General features: G+C 44.0%; 1 protein-coding gene across 4 annotated transcripts in view; it reads left to right on the forward strand.

Moving 5' to 3' along the window:
* LOC118314291 (transducin-like enhancer protein 4) overlaps window positions 1-11,891 on the forward strand; it is a 32,670-nt gene extending 20,779 nt beyond the window's left edge. For all 4 annotated transcript variants that reach the window (XM_035640648.2, XM_035640649.2, XM_035640650.2 and 1 more), the window contains 12 exons: window positions 1,189-1,311; window positions 2,354-2,407; window positions 2,514-2,666; window positions 3,011-3,143; window positions 3,460-3,647; window positions 4,105-4,181; window positions 4,333-4,582; window positions 4,724-4,971; window positions 5,928-6,075; window positions 7,106-7,256; window positions 7,899-7,975; window positions 8,519-11,891. In XM_035640648.2, the coding sequence (XP_035496541.1) occupies window positions 1,189-1,311; window positions 2,354-2,407; window positions 2,514-2,666; window positions 3,011-3,143; window positions 3,460-3,647; window positions 4,105-4,181; window positions 4,333-4,582; window positions 4,724-4,971; window positions 5,928-6,075; window positions 7,106-7,256; window positions 7,899-7,975; window positions 8,519-8,626 (1,710 nt within the window). In that variant the 3' untranslated portion in view covers window positions 8,627-11,891. The remainder of the gene's footprint in view (window positions 1-1,188; window positions 1,312-2,353; window positions 2,408-2,513; window positions 2,667-3,010; window positions 3,144-3,459; window positions 3,648-4,104; window positions 4,182-4,332; window positions 4,583-4,723; window positions 4,972-5,927; window positions 6,076-7,105; window positions 7,257-7,898; window positions 7,976-8,518) is intronic.
* Window positions 11,892-17,016: the final 5,125 nt, after the last annotated feature.

The raw sequence follows: 17,016 nt of genomic DNA on the forward strand, positions 1-17,016 counted from the left end.
TCAACATTGTTTGCACATAGTGCATAGTACTAAAATGTAAACAGGTACAAGTACTGTCCGACCACACACGAACGACCACACACGAACGTAGACCTCACCCCTCCCCTACAGAATCTTTGCCATCAACACTTGCAGCACGGCAAAGGGCAGTGGAAAGGTTACAAGCGTGAGTTAGTGGAAAGGTCGAGTTAAAGGTCCTGCTTTATTTTCCTTCCCTCTGTCCATCGTGTGCCGGATAAGGAGCGTCCTCCCAATGAGAGAGAGAGAGAGAGAGAGAGAGAGAGAGAGATCAACGGGGACAGGCGAAGCAAGAGGGGGGGCAATGTTTAGCTGACCTTATTTTGATCTTTGCTTCTCAAAGAGGATTAATCCTCCAGTAAGGGTATTCAAAGGATGCCGGATTTGATTAAGCAAAGAGAGACATCAATGCGCCGTCTCCTCCTCCTCCTCCTCCTCCCAGTTCATCACAATAAACGCCGCTGAGTTCAAGCCACGGCGTCAGAAGTCAAACTGTCAAGCGCGCGGCGCTGCTTCGCGACCGTGTGATACAGTACAAACGAAATGGTTTTGACAGGCAGAGGAGGGCTGTTTTTGTTAGGCGATGTGGAAATCCAGCCGCGGAGTGGATCACACAGCCGTTACGTGTCGGCCTCGTTCATCTTTTGTCTTTTTCTGTTTGCGCCCGCCGACTGGCTGCACACGCGGAGCCAGATCTGTCCCTATCTAGCTGCGCTGGCGAAGTCCTGACACGTTCAAAAGCTTTGCGCAGTGTAAGTTGCGGCTTACATTTTGCCTTTCGCCCCAGTTCATGGTACAGGATAAGTCATTTCCTTCAATCTATCAAAGTCTCCAGCAGCTTATTTTGCTTTCAAAACAGGACGCGGGTAAACACTGACCTGCTGCAACAATGAAAAATTGTTTTATGCAGCAGAGGTAGAAAAACATACCACATTAGGATGCACATGTCACATACAGTACAATTTATGGTCATTTTTTTTTAATGAAGAAACGGATTCTTCTTCTTCCTCCTTCACCTCCAGGACAATTTGAGGTTTCCGGCCATGTTTTTTTTACCTGCTATACTGCGTTGAGTTTTGGCCAGTGCATCGCTGATGTGACTGTAGAACAAATAAGAATGTTCTTTTTCCTTCATCTCCCGATAAGTGTACCAATTCTTGTTTCTCCCAGAGCTCATCTGTGTCTCCCTCGGCCAGTTTCCGGGCGGGAGAGAAGCACCGGAGTTCGAGCGATTACTCGTCTGACAGCAAAAAACAGAAGACGGATGAGAAGGAGTTGGCCTCCACGCGCTATGTGAGTGGAGATGTTACGAGTCGGCCCTTCTTCTGAGTCGTTGAGGTGTTTTTATTTCAACTTTAATCTCGGGGTCAAGGTGGGGGTCTCGACGATTGCTCGTCCGAAAGCGCTTTCCGGTGTCCTCAGAAGTTCACCCCCCAAGTCTGGAGTCGATCGGATGGGCGGTTGTCGAGAAGAAATCCAAGGACGAACAGACAGACAGACAGACAGAGACAGACAGACAGATGGACAGACAGACAGACAGAGACAGACAGAGACAGACACAGACAGACAGATGGACAGACAGACAGATGGATAGACAGACAGATAGACAGACAGACAGACAGACAGAGACAGACAGAGACAGACACAGACAGACAGATGGACAGACAGACAGATGGATAGACAGACAGCTGGACAGACAGACAGACAGACAGACAGACAGACAGACAGACAGACAGAGACAGACAGACAGACGGATGGAAATACTTTATGGACCCCAAGCTGGGGAATCCTGCAAAAAGATTGTTCTACACTCATGTGAACCGCCACCAGTCTGTCACCTTGACTCACTAAATTTCCCCCCGTCTCTACAACCGTTTACCAAATTGGAAAAATGAGCAAACTTGTGAGAGACAGACAGAGGGAGAGACAGACAGATGGACGGGCAGACAGAAAGATGATATCTTAGTAGGATAATTGTAAGAAAATGTTAGAAAAGATTAAAAAAAGACAAGATTAAAAAGTAGTTTATGCTCCTCTTTTATTACCTTAATTAAAATCCTTGATTTTATGATAACTCTATTTCATTATCATTATTGGGCGTAATTTCACTCAATATCAAATGAATGAGGCGTTGTATTGAGTAACATACTGATTATATGTGCTTTCATAGATAGATTAATGGAGGGTGAGGATTTTTTTTCTTCTTGTAAATCAGCAGCTAACATTACAATAAAACGTTATGCCTGAACATTTTGTAATTAAGAGTATCCAGCAAAGGTTTTCTCCACAGATGGAGTAGAAAGTAAAAAATGCTTTTTCTGTGTGCCCATGCCAGGAAAGTGACGGAGAGAAGAGCGACGACAACTTGGTAGTGGACGTCTCCAACGAGGTATAGAAAAACATCTTAGCGGTGTGGCATCTTCTTTTGTGTTACTCGATCTCAAGGTCAATCTCACTCTCTCTCATCTTCTTCTCGTGCGCTCGCCCCGCCACAGGATCCCGCGTCTCCGCGAGGAAGCCCCGCCCACTCTCCTCGGGAGAACGGGTTGGACAAGGGCCGCCTGTTGAAGAAGGACGCCCCCCTGAGCCCGTCCTCCGTTGCCTCCTCCAGCAGCACACCTTCCTCAAAGTCCAAAGAGATTAATTTGGTGAGTCATCGGGGGTAATTATGGTCTACTGATCTTCTTCTTCATCAATTCCTAGGGTTGGTGTCTATATTTAGGCGTTGAGGCGTATGTTTAAGGTTATAAGTAATCGTGGTAAGGTATAGAACGGAATGAATGTTCAGTGTGTAAGATGGAAAAGCCTTGTTGGTCAGAAGATGATAACAAATTTGTAAGTAAGTAAAGGGCAAAATCGAGGTGATTAATCCTGGATTATTATTTTTTTTTTATCTCTCAAACCCTTCTGCTGCAGATATCTGCAGCAGCTTAGACCAGTGTTTAAGACTTTTATGATTAAGATAACTTTAAACAGAAATTGTGTTTTCCAGAATGAGAAGTCCACAACGCCCGTGTCCAAGTCCAGCACGCCCACGTCCCGCTCCGACGCCCCAACACCCAGCAACACCTCCACCCCGGGCCTGAGGCCTGCACCCGCTAAACTGACAGGCGTCGAGACGCTGGGTGAGCGCTCCATCATATTCACTGCGTTGTGGGGGGTTTTCTATAAAGGGAAAACATTTCTGCAGGTAGAAACCCGTATTCTCTCTAATGACCAGCAGAGGGCGACTTAAATGGCAGCAAATTGAAGTCTGTTTTCTATAGAAGTCTAGTGTAAACTGTAGTTTGAATTGAGATGAATCAGACATGGGCCTGCGACATTAAGGCAAAGAGATGAACAGTGAGAGTTACAGTAAAACCTTGAATGAATCCACTTTACTCTAACCTCAGATGCCAAATGCCACAGCTTGTATCGTCGCGTTCTTATTTTCTCGTATAGTTCCCGGTCTCCGTACGCCCCTGGCAGTGCCCTGCTCGTACCCCGGGCCGTTTGGCATGGTTCCTCACCCGGGTATGAACGGAGAGCTGAGCGGAGCGGCAGCGGCCTACACCGGCCTGCACAACATCTCCCCGCAGATGAGCGCGGTGGCGGCCGCTGCGGTGGCAGCTTACGGACGCACACAAGTGGTACGCACGTACACACGAACACACACGAGCACACACGTTTTGTACATGTTTGAAATATCAATCCCTGTATACTCAAGTCAGTGTCCAATATTAAGTTTGAGAAGGGGTAAATAACAGCAATGATAAACAACGTGTCCCGTCTGTGGTCGCTTTCTGTATCGTCATGCCAAATGAAAAGGAATTCACGGAAAAAAGTTTCCCTATGGGAAAAAAAAAAGTACCTAAAGCATTTTCAACCAATCATAGTCAGTCATCATTTCAAAAATCCTTTTTTAAAATGACAAGATCAGTGTTAACAGAACTTGTAAGCTTGTAGTATAAAGTATAAGCACATATTAGCGTTACGTCATATCTCGTTTACACACTGCAAATTACTCCGGTTATGACATAATTTCAATTCTAGTTGTTTTAACAGTTGTGTTTCTGTGAACTGCTTCTAAACTTCCATGTTCTGCAGGTGGGATTTGATCCTCACCACCACATACGTGTCCCTGGCCTCCCTCCCAACCTGTCGGGAATTCCCGGTGGAAAACCGTACGTTTCCTCCACCTCCTCGTTCTCAAATGTCCCAATTACGCTACGAAAGTTCACAGAATGAGCCTTTATTTTCTTTTTGTCTGCTTTTACCTCTCCCTACGTCTCACCCTCCCTTTACTCGTTGTCCTTTATCCCTTTTTTTTATCAGGGCCTATTCCTTCCACGTGAGCGCCGATGGACAAATGCAGCCTGTGCCTTTTCCCCCGGACGCGCTGATCGGCCCTGGCATCCCGCGCCACGCGCGACAGATCAATACTCTCAGCCACGGGGAGGTGGTGTGCGCCGTCACCATCAGTAACCCGACGCGACATGTCTACACCGGGGGCAAGGGCTGCGTCAAGGTGTGGGACATCAGTCACCCGGGCAACAAGACCCCTGTATCCCAGCTGGACTGCCTTGTGAGTGAACGACAATGACGCCTGACAAACAGGACACTGCATCATTTATATATATATAAATCAAATACAGCATGTTTACATTTTTTTTTACATGTAGTCAATGCTGTATTTGTAATTTTTTGTGTGTGTCCGTCTCATCAGAACAGGGATAACTACATCCGATCCTGTCGACTGCTTCCTGACGGGCGGACGCTCATTGTCGGGGGCGAGGCGAGCACTCTGTCCATCTGGGACTTGGCCACGCCCACTCCTCGGATAAAGGCGGAACTGACGTCGTCGGCGCCGGCGTGCTACGCCCTGGCCATCAGCCCCGACTCGAAGGTCTGCTTCTCCTGCTGCTCCGACGGAAACATAGCCGTCTGGGATCTTCACAACCAGACTCTGGTCAGGTACGGAGCTGTGGGAGTGTGGCGTGTCAGTGATGTATCGCAATACAGTTGATTTTGAAACAGCAGAAAGCAGAAATCTAATCAGTCAAATAAGATCGCTTTTACAAAACTGATGAAACATCGCGATGTGTATGAGTGACTAAGAGTCGTGACGCTTCGCTGTAAACTGGAAAAAGTGGTTTACCTGCCTGAAATCAAAACTCAAATCAAATTGGTTTGTTGTTTAGCTTTAATATTTGACAAATACTTTGTGTTAAAAACATGTTTGTGCTGTCTGTCTTATCTTCTTGCTATTCTATTCATCTTTGTCCTCATTGTGTGGGACAGCAGGAAAACTGCGTCAAGCTGGTCGAGTTGTTGTTCATGCATAAAATTAAAAATTAATGGAAATGGAAATGGGGGTTGCTTATCAGACTTTAAATGTCCTGCATTGGAAGTTATCTCTCAGCTGACTTGGTACCTGTTTGGAGTTGCAACTGTGTTTTCGCCATCGAAGACGACGACAATGACCTTGATCTTGACCTGAGGTCATTCAAATCTTTTTCCAGTGTGACCATCTTTTACAATTAATCACAGTTTATGATATTTTCATTAATGTACCGCCGCATCGGTGTGAAGGTTTTAAATTCTGCCAGGGACCTTATCGTCCCACAGGATCAAGTTGTCTTGTCAGTGACCGGCAGAAGGTTTGGTAATCCTTCAATCGCTGCACATCAAGTCTGCGGTTTGTACACGGGGTGTATTTCTGTCTTTATTCTTGTGCCTCCTAAATTCCTCCAGTATGTCTCACAACCTTGAGGCCTACTGTAAATACACTTTTCTCTCCTTTAGCAGCTCTTCTCTCCGAGTCAAGATGGAGACATTCATGTGTTCTTTGAGTTGATGGTCACTCTCCTCTTGTTGGGTGTGGGCTTGTCTGACTCGATGTTTTTTCTTTCTTTTTTCTTCTTCTGCAGGCAGTTCCAGGGCCACACCGATGGGGCCAGTTGCATTGACATCTCTAACGATGGGACCAAGCTGTGGACTGGAGGCCTGGATAACACTGTCCGGTCCTGGGACCTGAGAGAGGGACGGCAGCTGCAACAGCATGACTTCACCTCCCAGGTACACACACGGCACAAACATGTCATTTTAATATTCAAATTTATATGTAAATATATGTAAAATAGCTGTTTTTTATGATTATAATATGTATTTATATTAAATGTATCTTTATTTAATTTTTTTCTACTTTTTCTACGATTTTTATATTCAAATCATATTTTAAATAGCTATGCTATTATATTTATTCATATTCCTTTTGATTATTATACTTACAGTATATATTTAGGACTCTAGCTTCTCTCTGGCCTGCTGTTGTTATCATGTGTGTGTGCTTTATATCTGTGTGCATCACAGTTTGAGTAGCACCAGTGTTGGATTTGTTCAGGCCCTCTAGAAGTTCTGTTAAATTTTTATCATTGTTATTATCGTTATTTTGTCACTAAACTAACATACAAAGATTATTGAAAACCGTGCCACACAGTACAAATGACAGCTATTTGCAGTCTTTGTAATTACGCTCTCGGGGGCGTCGATTCAGTGCGGTACTTTCTCGCCTGTCCTCAAATACCTTTGACATTAATAGTGCTGGCAGCAAGAATTTAGTCTTTTTCAGGTGGGGGGGGGGGGGAGTTGGAAGAGCAGCAATAATAGACCATTACTGTAATTTTCCTGAAAAGACCAATTTCACCATCTCGGTGTGCAGAGGAGGAGGTGAGTGTGCATTAGAGGGAGCTCAGCGAGGGCAGGGAGACAAAGAGACACATAGATGATAGAACGCTTATGCTTTACAGTAATATATATTTTTTCAAACCTCCAAAAGCAGCTTCACACTGTTTTTTTGGGGGGGGGGGCAATAGACTGTATGTGTTTTGGTTTTAATCATGTGAAATAAATCTTTGTAGAGATTTGTTTAATAAACTGGAATTGCCTGCATCTGTCCGAGAGTCCTGCTGCACGAGGGATTGCTTTACACTCCGTATGATTTGAGAAAATTAAAAAAGCCATCTGTTGTGGCAGATCGGTATGTCAGTCTTATATTTATTTAAAGCTACAAATGACACCTGCCATAACCGACGTGTTTGGATCGCAGATCTTCTCACTGGGATACTGTCCGACGGGCGAGTGGCTGGCAGTAGGGATGGAGAACAGTAATGTGGAGGTCCTGCATGTCACCAAACCGGACAAGTACCAGCTCCACCTGCATGAGAGCTGTGTCCTCTCCCTCAGATTTGCTCACTGTGGTAAGTCTCGGGGAAAGTATTGTGTGAGTTGACGAGAGCTGCCGATGACTCGCGTTAATGTTAATTTAACCTTGCCGACGCGCTGGAGACGATGATAATTTGTTGCAGGTTTATGGCGCCACATGGTGAGCAAGGGGCAATGGGGCGATGTGACTAAACGTGGCAGGTTTGTGTGGGTAAAATAAACACACATATGTTTATAAAACTCGCAGTGTAAATGAAGGTCACATTCAAAAGTGCAAAGCATTCAAAAGTCAACAATGACTTTGTAAGAGGTGAATATTAAGACTTCAGCCAACTTTGGTTTTAACTTAAGTGATTTGCATGGATAATCTACAAGAACAGCTGGATGATTTCAATGTTTTCAGTGTCCTGACTTAGTGAGTAAATTGTTTGATCATCACTAGTTTATTTGGAAGCCGTCGGAGGTTTTTAGTCATAAGAAAATGTTATAAAATAATGCAATTCTGTCGATACCGTGAGTGTATGATCGTGTTGTTCTTGTACCAGTGGTTAAATTTAAAAAAGCTGGCGTCCAGTTGTAGCACTGTTCGAGTATTCTGTCACATTGTGTGATGATCTTAAAGAATACTTTTTTTTTCTTAATGTGTCCTAATGTAGTTGTCTTACATCCCTCTGCAGGGAAGTGGTTTGTGAGCACAGGAAAAGATAATCTGCTCAACGCATGGAGAACCCCATATGGAGCCAGCATATTCCAGGTATGTGTGAAGGAACATTCAACAAGAACGCAAACAGAGAGGCAACATACAGTAATACAGTCTAATAGCTTGAGGTTACAGATTTTACAGAAAGAAATATTGAAGCAAACACATCAGACACCTTTAGTGTCACCTTTAGGTAGTGAGTGTGTGTAGGATAGACTATATATATGAACATGGACGACAAGACGGCTCCCAAAAGAGAAGCCAAATTATTTGGATCGCCCCCTGGTGGTTGGCTGCAGTAAAGGTCATAAACCCGACCCACTGGCCTTAGAAAAATCTAAGTACCCATTAAATACATTTTCCCAACAGATGTTTTCTGTCATTTTATGTTCTTATCACACTGATGTATGTTCAAGTGTTAATTTTTTTCTGGTAATTTCGTTTTTGTAATCGTTATTATTAAAAAAAAAAAGACAAAGTGGTAGCTGAAGCTAAATGTGGCGTAGAATTAAAATCATGCAAAAATCTTGTGTTTAGCACATTCAGTCATCCTTATTCCTTCGTGGCTTTTTCACACATCTTTTATGGCCTTTACAGTCAAAAGAGTCGTCCTCAGTGCTGAGCTGCGACATCTCCATAGACGATAAGTACATCGTGACGGGCTCCGGGGATAAGAAAGCGACGGTCTACGAGGTCATCTACTAGGAGGGCTGTGGCCATCAAACGGCAAGGCCGTCCTTTCATCCAGACCGCCTGCGACATCTCCAACCCTGAAGTACTTTTGTCGATGTGTATGAAATGGATTTGGATGGAAAGAAGTCTTTTCGTTGGGCCACGCCCTTTTTGACCACCTGGCTGGGTCGCGGATCAAAACGAACAAGCAGAACCAAGCACAGAGATGTTGTTTATATTGATCGTCCATGCGCACTAAATCCTTACATTCCTTCATGTAACATCTGACATATTTGGTTTTTTTATCTCTCCAACATGTACACGAGCAGCTGTGACATCATTCTTCACGTACAGTTTTGTTCTTTCTATATATGGGGAGGCTTAAAATGTTCATAAAGCAGGCGGCAGATCAGGGCCGGACCATTCCAGAATATCTTCTTAGAGAACTTCTGTTTTTAACCATGAAATGAAGGGATTGCGACGGTGTTAACGAGACTCTACGTCCTTGTTGGTGCCGTCTATTCACCCGGAGTCTGCTGCCGATCTGAATTCACATCCCGATTTCTCGAGTGAGCTCATTTGCCGCCCGCGGATGCATTGTGCGTCAATTTGTGAGGATTGCACAGTGCTCCGGAGGACACGGTACACTGACCGAGCGCAGGGTCAAGGACGGAGAGCGCGGAAACAGCTCTTAAGTCCCGTCCCCACGCTCGTTCATAGTGTGTGTGTGTGTGTGTGTGTGTGTGTGTGTGTGTGTGCGCGCGCGCGCTCTCATATTAAAGACAGTCACCTGATAGACACACGGGAGTGTTGGAGAATGTGTTGTTGCAAGGAAATGCATGAGAGGCATATTGTGGATATTTGTGTAATATATATATATATATATATATATATGGTGGACTAACAACATTTAGCTCCTACAAGGACGTACAGAGCCCACATAATAAGAACAGGGGCACCGGCTTACAGCGAGGAAACCCAAACCACTCTCATGTCTGTGCACTAAATTCATTTTACTCTTTTTTGATTTACCTATATTTACAACGTCCGGCTAGCTCCCACCTGCTGCCTGCAGCTTCATATCTGATGACAAACACGAGAGTGGTACTGATCCTGTCGTCGAAATCCTGACAGTAATGCTAAAAGATGTATTTACCAAATTGTTGAACGATATAGCCTACTCTTAAATGCAGTTTGTGTCTGTTGCCTTTTTTTATTTTCTGCCGGTGTTCTTAAAACTCTGTGTCTGTGTGCGTGTGCGTGCTTGCGTGCGTTTTGACCCTTCTTTGGCCGTTGAACAAGTAAACTGAGAAGTTTGCCCTCAGTGCCCTCACTTCAAACTGACCTTTGCACTTGGTTCTGCCGCTAAAGTTCCGCCTCCCTCCTCCGGATGCTCTCTGGATTCTGTCCGACTGATTCCAGTAAAACAGTTTTTGGGTGCTGGGAGGCCGACGAGCCGCTTCCCGGCCCAGTTTTGTGCGAGGACTTTTGGTCCATTTGTACTGAAAAGCCAGTGGTCAGCGATATGGTTGTGATTTCCCTCGGATTCGCTTCTGTTGGCTTGTAGAATTTGAACACAGTGCCTTTACATTGCTACGCTTCTGGCCGCTGGGCGTTCGACTCCACGAGGAGCTGAAGTGTGATGGACTCGGCGGCTCTTAGCGGCGTCGTTTTTTGAGTGTACATCTTGCAAAATTTTAGGATCGGTTAATTCAAACTTCGTCAGTGAAGAAACATGAATGTTACAGCTCAGACCATACAGTTTGCATCAGTTGTCTGTTGTCCTCTTTGAAATATCCAGGACCAAATGTGTGTCCTTGGGCCTTTGTCTCGCCTGCTGTGCTGAAAACATGCACATGAAATACACTATTCGTGACCACTGCTGTTTGGCTCTGATTGTTTGAAGCATGATGCTGTTACCCTGAAGTTTTTGGAGTTATGTTATTCATTATTATCCTCTGTTCTTCTTCCTGCTGCAAGCTCTGTTGCGTAGCTACACCACTACACCCATGTGACTCATCTACAAGTGGGCACTGCATATCCAAAAGCAAAGTATATACGCAGTAATTTGCAGAGATTTAAGTCCCGCCTAGATTCCTAACCCTGTCCAGAACCACACAAACCTAATGTCCACTAACCTCAATCTTAACTTATTCAGCCATATTGAAATTTTCTTAGTGCACCCAACTGTCTGGAGGCTCAGTCTTTAACATGATGAAATTTCAAAGATGTGCCTGAATCCCACCTCCTGGTTTAGGTTCTCATCATAACCATCGTATGATCCATAATTTAACACCACTTTTTTTGTTTCTTTGTTTGTTTTTGAGACTAGCGGAGCAATTTCTCACAGTACGTGTGCAAGCAGACTGCGATCATGTATTTGCACATTTTTAGATTCAACTTCAAATCCTTGGCCCATTGTGAGTGCAAAGAAAGAAGATGGCAAATAAGGAAATGGACGAAACTACAACTGAACATGGGGATGTTTCCATAGGAGCAAGTGTTGAATATGAATAAGATTGAATATTTTATAGCTCATTTGTAAAACAAAATGATTTCATGTTATTGACATCGACTCAGTTTCTCTCTCTTTTCACATGCACCATCTGATGGTAAAAGACTAACGGGACAACTCACGTTTAATGGTTTAGCTGGCTGTTGTTCTTTCCAAGCGGATGAAAAGAGCACTCCTCGGGTCCACTGCTAATCTGCCCGAGACCAACCTGCCTGTAGATACAGATATTAACATCACATCTGACAGCCCCTTGCAGAAAACCAATGTACATCCGAGCAGATTTTAAAAGGCCTGACACTGTATTGCACTGGAAAGAAACGCTGTTGTTGTTGCTGCTGTTGTTGTTGTTTTTGAATCCTCATCGACCCTTTCTCCAAATGTCTGGACAGTATTTGTTTGTTGCAGATGTGACACAGACAGATCTGTACTTAGGATTCAGATTACAGGGCAGAGATGTCTTTCATACATTTACTCAGTTTTATGGGACACGACACACATGTACAAATATGTACAGTACAACGTGCCGCAGTTGAAGAGACTACTGACATTTAGTGCACTGGTGTTAATGCAATGGGACATTTTTGCAGTGTGGCACACCTTAAAGAGAAAAACATTCTAATGGGTTTGCTACAGGAGATGTGATTTTGTCTTTCTTTCAACCACACACAGAGACACTGTACATTCAAAAGACTGGTCTTGATGGTTGTTGTTTTTTTTGACAGTGTTTGCCTTATGCTGTGCTTTTTTTTCTTTTTAAAAAAAAAAAAAAAAATCTGAAACAGTTCTGTGGGTTTTTGTTTAGTTTTTCCTTTCTGCAGTCATGCTCTGCTTTCAAAGTAAAATGACGATTCACTCACGTTGCTGTCAAGGACCTCTCGGCTGTGAGCGACTCATAGAATCCGGTGGCGCCTTCGTGTTCTGTGTCTAATGCTCCGAGACCCTTTTGTCCCTGTTAATAATGGAAGAAAAGAGAAAAAAAAAAGTAAAAATGGATTTCGGTGGAACCTGAAAGTTCCCCGTCTTATCTGACGGCTACATGTTAGCTGGCTAACACGCCCTGTTATGGACAGTGAGGATGTGGGACTCGTGGAGGCATCATAAATGACCTGTTGACGTGTACTAACTCGAGCTTACGGTGAAACTTCCTGTCGCTAGTTGACCCTCCCCCCCCCCTTCTCTTCAATACAAAATGCCTTTGCTCTCTTTTTTCTAGCCTGTGGTTGATTTATTAAATTATTGTGTGGAGTGTTTTGTCCGAGCCTCATTCACCGTTCAAACACATAACCTGTAAAAACCTTTTTGCCGCGTTTTCATCATTTAGTATGTGATGTGTGTGTGTGTGTGTGTGTGTGTGTTCTCAACAAAAAGCCACTGCAATTCATTTCAACGAAGACACTCACATGAACCAAACTGTAAATGGCTGCATATGTTTTTTCTAGGAAAAGTGTCAGTTCCGGCATCGACGAGTCTGTGCCCAGACGTTGGGGATACTTCTGTCTGCGTTACTGAAAAGGAATTTTTTTTTTTTTTTTTAAATACCTTTCAATTGCTCTCTCCTTGCACAGCTGAAGGAAAATGGGTCCTTGTTTCTCTTCTGCGGTGTGCAAAAAAAAAAAATAGAAGTACTCCATGACATTTGATCGTGAGCCGCAGAAATGAAGAGTGACGTGTGGCTGTTGTTGGCTGCGCTGGGACAGCAGCTTAATTTTTTTCCTGGCAAAAATATGAAATATATTAAATGTTGATGACGGAAACACTTCGCCAGACCGCCTTGACCTCTCCCCACGGCTCATTCCACAGTTTTGAAAAAACCTCTCAATGGGCAGGTCGTTAATATTCCAGCGGTTTCCAATACGATTGAACATATATTAGATTAGATATTCCTTTGTTCGTCCCACAACGGGGACATTTGGTCGTTACAGCAGCACAGTGGGCAGAATATGGAAGAAATTGCAGAATAGAAAGAAATTTACAGGAATTTTTTTTTTAAAAGCAGTATGTATGTACAAAGTATAACAAAATATGAAAATATAAATGTGTACAGAGCAGTGGTAAAAGCTGCACATGGGGAACGAATATACATATTGCACAGTGGTTGAATCCTGTGTTCTATTTAAGATATAATATGAGATATTCCTTTATTCGTCCCACAACGGGGACATTTGGGAGTACACCAGTACCTTGGACAAAGTCAGCCACAAGCAGACGTAGATTCCGCATTAAGAATGAATCCGCTGTGCCTTTCTCTCCTCATTAAGTATCTACACAGTCTATTATAAGGCTAAGGCCAAACTGGGTTGGCATTTTTCATCACCTTTGTCAACATCCACTAGGAAACCTTTGTAGAATTAAAGCAGCGATAACGGTGAGTAGAACCAGTGGAGTGGAGGATGTGCACAACCCGAATATGACACTTACATTTGCAATGAATTGCATGAGTGCGGCGTGACAAACTTTCATGCCCCAAAAAGAGCTTTGGATCTGTTTGGACTCCATACTCCACCTCCGTATGAAATGAGCTGTGCGCAACAGGGTGTGAGTGTTTGAGTGCAAGCTGACAGGCCAGTCTCTGTCTCAGCGCCCCTTGTGAGCGTGCTGTGCTCATGCGGAGCACAGCGCCGCACTACTGAAGTGGATTAAGTGATCCAAGTGAGGGCTGCGGAGGAGGACGCGCCGCCATCGCAGTGAGCGATAGCCACTCCTCCCGCCGCGGCTCTCCAGCCGGCACTTCACGCGGCCAAAAGTGGGAGAGGAGGAGGAAAGGTGGGGATGCAATGTGGGAATGAGCCACCCTACTTCAGCGTTGTATGTTGAGAGCACTTGGAGCTCGCCAAATTGCCCACTTTCCGGGGGCAGGCGCAGAAGTTAGATTAAACAAACAGGCCGGGCGTCAGGCCGCACGCGTTGAATCACGTTGCCGATTTGGCTGGTTTTGATCTGATAACGTCCGTTGTCTTCGCAAGGAGACGGCGCCGTCGAATGTCCGTGACCGACGCTGTCACATTTATCGTCCCGCCAAAAAACCTTAATGGCCACATGTTGGCTTCCTCCGAGTCTATGTAAATGGACTGTATTTATATAGCGCTTTTCTAGTCATATAGACCACTCAAAGCGCTTTACAGGAAAGTCACATTCACCCATTCACACACATTCATACAGCGCTGCTATTTACCACGCATTCATACTCATTCATGCACTGTCGGAAGAGCCGTCAGAGGCAAGTTAGGGTTAAGTGTCTTGCCCAAGGACACAACGGCATGTGTACTGGCGAGAGGTGGGATCGAACTGCCAACCTTCAGGTTGGTGGACAAACGGCTCTACGGCTCTGAGCCACAGCCGCCTGTTGGCATATGTTGGCACAATGTCGGCCAAAGTGCCACTCTGCGGCACCAGGGCTATACTCGGCGAAATTCAGAGTACTGCCAGACTGGCGCTTGGTTGATTCACTGTTGCTAGAGGAGTGACGGCAACACCGTGATCACCGCCTTAATTTAGCGAGTTAGCGCGCCAAAAAATTACAGATGGCTCTAAACTCCATGAGGCTGACGGGGAGTTTTGGCTGTGTTGTCAGTCACCAGCGTATTGGTAAAGAAATAATAAAAATTAATCTGATTTGGATAATTATGGGAATAGTTGACTTAACACTGAGTTCAAAACCACAAAATGAAAGCCTGTGGTACGTGGCACTAGAGGAAAAGTCACGGGATCGTAAAGTATTTTTCCTCCTCTGGGAATCCTGAATATTTGTAGAAATGATTTATGGCAAATCCATCATTTGTCGGGATTTTTCATTCTGGACCAGTGCGGTGGATCGACCGCGGATGCTCGACAGACACAGAGCCCCAGCAAGCGTAGCTGAATACAAAAGAAAACAACGTTTTCCCATTTACAAATCCCAGCAAAAAGTATACAAATCTGACAAAAACACCACAGAACAATGCCGGTGAAACCAAAGATTAATTGTCATCCTAACACGAAATGCAGTAACCAGCTGACTTAATAATAACTCCGGTATCACGAACCATTCAACCATTCAACACTAAACATATTATATTCACCAATGAATGCTCTGCCAAATCCAGTTTCTCCATTTGAAGAGACAGTGATGGATACACGCCTGTGTGTCCCTGGTCTTTTATTCTCTAAGGTGACACATTCTGCACAACAGGTTTTTTAAAAAAATATTAACTGTGAAAAAGCAATTATATAATTCCTCCCAGGCATAACTCTTTACTTTATTAGACAGCATCAGAGAAATTCTTCTCTCAGATGGTAATGAAGTAATACTTGCTTAAGCCTAATATTAAGAACAAACTTTTTTTCCCAGTCTTACAACAAAACAAACAAACAACTATTGAATATGATTATAAATACTGTAGGTGTGGTACGTGGTATCATCAGACTAGCATTCCTGCCCTCCTTCTTACTATACTGGGTCAGTAACTCTACCATAAACACAAAAATGTATAATAAAATAAAAATAAAAATAAAAATCATTCTCCCAGTGCAGCAAAAATGTGTCTCAATACATCAGCAGGGTGAAAAGAAATTCATATGAAGAAATGTGCTCTGTTGGTACTTGGAGGGATTGTTATGTTATGTATTGAGGATGTAACAAAAATGTAGGTTTTTTTTGATGGGATTATGTCACAGCATTAAAGCATTTGTATGACTGCAGTTGAACTCAATCATATAAGAGTAGTTTTTCTCCCCTCTCCACTGTAGCCAAGGTCTCGACCTTACGTGTAAAGTGCCTTCAGATAACGTATTTTGTGATTTTGGCGCTATACAAATAAAACTGCATTGAAATTGAATATCTGACTTTCTAATTTTCACCTACTCCCCCATTCTTCACCTCACCAGTCCCACGGCGTCTGTGAAAAGAGCCTGGATGAGGGTACATTGGGAGCATGTCAATCAGCTCGTCTGGTGAAGAGAATTTCACGGTGATCCTGTGAAGAGATGAAAGCTTTGTAAGGAGCTTTATACATTTGAAAGATTCAAAAGGGACTTCTTCTTTTTTTGTTGCAACAACCATTGGTGCTAACAATTTCCTGCCCTGTTACAGGAAGGTCTGATGATTTATTCATGTCTCCACCATCTTAACGAGGTTGTGCCCGTTACTGGGGGGTGAGATGGGGGGGGGCATCATCACTGTGCAGCACTTTGATATCTTACATTCAAGGCTGTCACACATTAATGACTTCTTTGAGCTGTGAATCTCTCTCCAAAAAGGGAAGGAAGATAGATTTCAGCTCAGCTTGAATAAAAGACATGAGAGGGGTGTGTGTGTGTGTGTGTGTGTGTGTGTGTGTGTGTGTGTGTCTGTCTGTCTGTCTGTCTGTGTGTGTGTGTGTGTGTGTGTGTGTGTGTGTATGTGTGTGTGTGTGTGTGTGTGTGTGTGTGTGTGTGACTTTAACTTGGTTTAAAAGGGTACTTTTAGCGCTACGTTTATTTCATATTGCACTCCCATGAGCTTGATAGACTGGCGAGAGACATCTGAAAACTGATGCAGCAAACGCTGAGATTTTCCATCATACGCCGTGGGTCAGAAAAGCAAGAGAAGGAAATTTCACCATAACGCAAGTCGGTAGTATTTTCCATTAGTATATACTGCGAAGTGACATTCTCAAAGACTCTGCCTCATCCCATGTACCCTGTTCTTTCTTTTCCCATCAAACCCCCGTGTGCTTTTCAACCACTTCCCTGCACTCAACTGCCACCTATCAAAATATTTTATTCATTAATTCTTTTTTTTTCCCTTTAACTTTTAAGAGGCTTTTCATGCCTCTACATCTATTCTGTCACTTCACCCACAGCGGCAGTGAGAAGGGTTCAAGGGTCACGGCGAAGTGCAGGGAACTAGAGGAGTGAGGGGGTTTGAGTTCACACACAGAGTGGAGGATTG

This window comes from Scophthalmus maximus, chromosome 19 (genome assembly GCF_022379125.1).
Source record: "Scophthalmus maximus strain ysfricsl-2021 chromosome 19, ASM2237912v1, whole genome shotgun sequence".
Lineage (NCBI taxonomy): Eukaryota > Metazoa > Chordata > Actinopteri > Pleuronectiformes > Scophthalmidae > Scophthalmus > Scophthalmus maximus.